This window comes from Ipomoea triloba, chromosome 10 (genome assembly GCF_003576645.1).
Source record: "Ipomoea triloba cultivar NCNSP0323 chromosome 10, ASM357664v1".
NCBI classification, from domain to species: domain Eukaryota; kingdom Viridiplantae; phylum Streptophyta; class Magnoliopsida; order Solanales; family Convolvulaceae; genus Ipomoea; species Ipomoea triloba.
Window position 1 is genome coordinate 26,984,005 of NC_044925.1, and position 5,221 is coordinate 26,989,225.

Here is a 5,221-nt window from a genome sequence, read left to right on the forward strand (position 1 = left end):
TGATGTGTTCTTCACAGAGAGATAAGGAGAAAAGGAAAAGCAGCAAAGGGGAGAAAAGGGGAGGATTAGTTTCTTCCTTGAACTTGAAGACTGTCTTTTTTATGCTACCTCTCTTTGAAGATGTTTGGTTCTTCTTTAAATCAATACAAACTTGAGGTTTCTCAGATTCCCCCAACTTTTCTTCCCTTTTGTAGAGAATCCATTGCCACAAAGCCTCATAAAACCCTTTGTTTCTTCTTCAAATCCTTCCAAACTCACTAGAAAAGCCAAAAGAAACAACATTTCTTCATTTCAAGAAAACATGGTGCCCCTTATTCTTGTCACCACTCTCTTCTCTCTTGTGGCTTCTTCTTCTTGTTCTTCTTCCTCTCTGCTCACTGATTTTCATGCTTTAGTACCTTTCAAGTATGCCCTTTCTTCATCAAATCTTGGTTTGGAATCTTGGAACACTTCAAATCCCAGCTCAGTTTGTTCTTGGAGTGGAATCAAATGCTCCCATGGCCGAGTCGTTTCAATTAGTTTGTCTGGTATGGGGCTGTATGGCTCTGTTTCCCCTGAAATTGCTGGCCTGGATAGGCTGGCAGAGCTCCATCTCGATGGCAACAACTTCACCGGTGAAATCAAGATTGAGAATATGAGCAGCCTCAAGTCTCTGAACATATCAAACAACATGCTTAGTGGGAATCTTGATTGGAACTATTCAGGCCTGGAAAATTTGGAAGTTTTTGATGCTTACAACAATAACTTCACAGCTTTCTTGCCCCTTGGCATTTTGAGCTTGAAGAAGCTCAAGTACTTGGACTTGGGTGGGAACTTCTTTTATGGCGAAATCCCGGAGAGCTATGGGGATTTGATTGGGCTGGAATACTTGTCACTTGCTGGGAATAATCTCCATGGAAAGATTCCTAAAGAACTGGGAAATCTCACAAACTTGAAGGAGATATATCTGGGGTATTACAATGTTTTTGTGGGTGGAATTCCAAGGGAGTTTGGGAAGCTGGAAAATCTTGTTCACATGGATATTTCAAGCTGTGAATTGGATGGCACCATTCCTGCAGAATTGGGGAATTTGAGAAAGCTTGACACTCTCTTCCTGCACATTAACCTTCTCTCTGGTCCTATCCCAAGAGAGCTAGGCAATTTGACAGGCCTAATCTATCTTGACATTTCAGCCAATTCCCTCACTGGGGAAATCCCATTTGAGATCAACAGCCTGAAGAATCTCAAGCTTCTGAACCTGTTCATGAACCAGTTACATGGGTCGATACCGGATTTCATTGCAGACTTCCCAGAGCTTCAAGTTCTCGGGCTGTGGATGAACAACTTCACCGGCATTATCCCGGAGAATCTTGGCAGGAACCAGCAGCTGCAGGAGCTGGATTTATCCTCAAACAAGCTCACTGGCACCATCCCTGATGAGCTCTGTGCCTCAAACCAGCTGAGAGTTCTGATTCTCCTAAAGAATTTCCTGTTTGGTTCAATCCCAGAAAAGCTAGGCTCTTGTTCAAGCCTAGTAAGGGTCAGGCTGGGCCAAAACTACTTGAATGGTAGCATTCCAGATGGGTTCCTTTACTTGCCACAACTCAACTTAGTTGAGCTCCAAAACAATTTGCTGTCTGGCACTTTGTCTGAAAACACAAACTTTTCATCCAAACCTGCCTATTTAGGCAGGCTGAATCTCTCCAACAATCAGCTCTCAGGTGCTTTACCATTCTCCCTCTCCAATTTCACTTCCTTGCAGATTCTCCTCCTCAGTGGGAACACATTCTCCGGCCCAATCCCGCCTTCCATAGGTGAACTCCAGCAAGCTCTCAAGATTGACCTAAGTGAAAATTCTCTCTCAGGTGAAATCCCCATTGAGATTGGCAATTGCATCCATCTCACTTACCTTGATTTGAGCCAGAACAACCTTTCTGGTTCAATTCCATCCCAGGTTTCCAACATAAGAATCTTGAATTACCTAAACCTGTCAAGAAACCACTTAGTTGACACCATTCCTAAGTCCATTGCCACAATGAGAAGCTTAACAACAGCTGATTTCTCCTTCAATGATCTATCCGGAAAGCTCCCGGAATCCGGCCAATTCGCCTACTTCAACGCCACATCTTTCGCCGGAAACCCTCATCTCTGCGGATCTTTTCTGAACAACCCCTGCGATCTCGCCCCAATCTCCAGCCCGCCGGGGAAATCTCACGGCGATTTCAAGCTGATTTTCGCCCTAGGCCTCCTAATCTGCTCCCTGATCTTCGCAGCTGCCGCCATCGTCAAGGCCAAGTCGTTCAAGAAAAACGGGTCGGGTTCGTGGAAAATGACGTCATTCCAGAAGCTGGATTTCACAGTCTCCGACGTCCTGGAATGCCTGAGAGACGGCAATGTGATCGGCCGGGGAGGCGCCGGGGTAGTCTACCACGGCAAAACCCCTAACGGCGTCGAAATCGCCGTGAAAAAGCTCCTCGGATTCAACAACACAACCCACGACCACGGCTTCCGGGCCGAGATCCGAACCCTAGGCAACATCCGACACCGAAACATCGTCCGATTGCTCGCGTTCTGCTCCAACAAGGACACCAATCTTCTGGTCTACGAGTACATGAGAAATGGGAGCTTAGGCGAGGCCCTGCACGGCAAAAAAGGGGGATTCCTGAGCTGGCATCTCCGCTACAAGGCGGCTTTGGAATCCGCCAAGGGTTTGTGCTATCTCCACCACGATTGCTCGCCGTTGATCGTCCACCGCGACGTCAAATCTAACAACATTCTGTTGAATTCCAGCTTCGAAGCTCACGTCGCCGATTTCGGGCTCGCCAAGTTCTTGGTCGACGGCGGCGCCTCCGAGTGCATGTCCGCAATTGCAGGCTCCTATGGTTATATCGCCCCAGGTACGTCCATTGTTCTTCTTCTCAATTGTTTTGGTATATCATATTGTTATTATTACACTATTTTTTTAAAAATAATTTCACCCGATAAGATGATGATATTCGAATCTAAATTTACAAATTAAAACTCATAATCAATAGATAGAGTCACTAGACCACAAGGTTATCGGATAATAATATATAATTTAGTGTTATTAAAATCAAATTAACGTATAAATTCTTCATTTGAGTTGGGATTTAGCATGCCAAACATTCTTGTTTCATCCTAGGAAAGTTCCTTCCAGATAAAAATTAAAAGATATCGTTGTGTTTCTTGTATATGATACAATCATGTATGCTTTTAGAGTTGTACTAGGTACTATTGATTCTTATTATTGAGTGTGGATAAATACCTTAAAATTTATAAGAGTTAATGATCAATTTGGATCATTAACTATAGTGAAATTACTGATTTAATCATCGACTCTCATTCTTACAAAATTAAGTCCTTAACTTTGAAAATTTTACTCAATTTTGCCTGTCCGTCAATTCGAGCCGTAGAACGATAGTGAATGACAGAAATATGTAAGATTTTTAAAATTTATGGACTTAATTTGGTAAGAATTATAGTCGATGATCAAATTAATAATTTCATTATAGTCAATTGACTAAATCAGTCATTAACTCAATTTATAATTATTAATAAATTAGTGAGACTCGGTAGTGGGAGAACGATGGAGATCCGCATGCTAAAGTGACATGACAAAGATCCCTTGTGATTTTATGGGACGGGGGTGGCGCGTGGGGAAAGAATTTTTTTGGGGAATCGCAGACCGTGTAATTGAGCGATCAACGGCCGCGATTACGAGGAAGGATTGGTAGAGAGAGCGTGTCCGCTTAATTCTGTGCCGGCGATGAAACCGACGGGACCCATTCTTCAATGAGGTTTCGATCCGATTGACTGAGTGACAAATTGGGTAAAAATCTGTGTCTAAAGTAACAGGCCTTCGTTGTCGAGAAAGGTAACAGACATGCACGTGATTCCACGCGTCTGATACTAAACATATGGACCCCACACCTTCCACTTGTAGCTCATGACTTGTATCCTACGTGTCCCTTACATGACTTTAGTCTCAATGACAACTTTTAAGATGCAATCATCTTTAGACACATTGTGATGAGAAAATCAAGTTCTTTTTCACAAGAATTATATGTGTTAGGTTTTAATTTAAATATATTAATTATTTATATTGCATCACAAGATAAGTACATAGTAAATTAACCATTTTACTTATTCCTTATTGCAGAATATGCTTACACATTGAGAGTGGATGAAAAGAGCGACGTGTATAGTTTCGGAGTCGTTTTGTTGGAGTTGATCACAGGGCGTCGCCCGGTCGGTGATTTTGGAGAAGGGGTGGACATCGTGCAATGGAGCAAGAGGGTGACAAATTGTAGGAGAGAAGAGGTGACACAAATTGTGGATCCAAGGCTAACCATAGTGCCCAAAGATGAAGCCATGCACCTCTTCTTCATTGCCATGCTTTGTGTGCAAGAGAACAGCGTTGAACGCCCCACCATGAGAGAAGTTGTTCAAATGCTCTCAGAGCTCCCACGCCACTCTCAATCTTCATCATCCTCATTGAATTTTCAGCACTCAAAAAATGTTGAAAAGGACAAAATTAGCCCTAAAACTAGACAAAATCTTGTGGTATAATTAAGAAATTAAATAGATATAATATAATTATTACTTATATATATATAATATAATGGGATTAAGGGTTTTTAGATTTGTGTTCTTTAATTAATGAACACTCAATAGGGTGTTGAGTTCATTAATAGTGCTTTAGTTAACTTAATTATGATTTTTTAATTACCTTGTTTAGGCATAATTATTGTGTAGTATTAGAGGTGGTAGATAGAGTTTTGGTTGTTGGGGTATTTTTTTTAGGGCAATATGCAGGCAATCCCAAATGGCTTTGCAATGCTGCTTTTGTACCCTTGTGCATACAAACTTGTACCTTGTACTTGTTGGTCTCTTTTTTGGATGAATTTAATTATAAGAAAAATGTTGGCTAGTGTGCAAGATTTTGTACTTTGTAAATATTTATTTACATTAGGGTTTTGGGTTTAAGAGGAATTTTACTTAACTGTTTAACACATCGCAAACAGTAAATTTATGATATTATTGCAGTTGCATTAATAATAAGTTTAGCATTTCATCATTTATTAACTTTACAAAGATGTTGTGTTACATTGCATTTTGTTTTGTTTTGTTTGTTTTTTTTTTTTTTTTTTTTTTTTTTTTTTTTTTTTTTTTTTTTTTTTTTTTTTTTTTTTTTTTTTTTTTTTTTTTTTTTTTTTTTTTT

At 40.5% G+C, this 5,221-nt stretch overlaps 1 protein-coding gene across 1 annotated transcript; it reads left to right on the forward strand.

Moving 5' to 3' along the window:
- The first annotated feature begins 285 nt into the window (after window positions 1–285).
- LOC116032384 (leucine-rich repeat receptor-like serine/threonine-protein kinase BAM1) lies at window positions 286–4,938 on the forward strand. Its single transcript, XM_031274898.1, has 2 exons — window positions 286–2,876; window positions 4,160–4,938. The coding sequence occupies exons 1-2, from the start codon at window positions 302–304 to the stop codon at window positions 4,567–4,569; spliced, it is 2,985 nt and encodes a 994-aa protein (XP_031130758.1). The 5' UTR covers window positions 286–301; the 3' UTR covers window positions 4,570–4,938.
- Window positions 4,939–5,221: the final 283 nt, after the last annotated feature.

Bases quoted from the DNA above. Each gene is read 5' to 3' on its own strand.
- LOC116032384 (XM_031274898.1), top strand. From the start codon at position 302: ATGGTGCCCCTTATTCTTGTCACCACTCTCTTCTCTCTTGTGGCTTCT. The intron at 2,877-4,159 runs GTACGTCCATTG...TCCTTATTGCAG, and splicing joins CTATGGTTATATCGCCCCAG to AATATGCTTACACATTGAGA.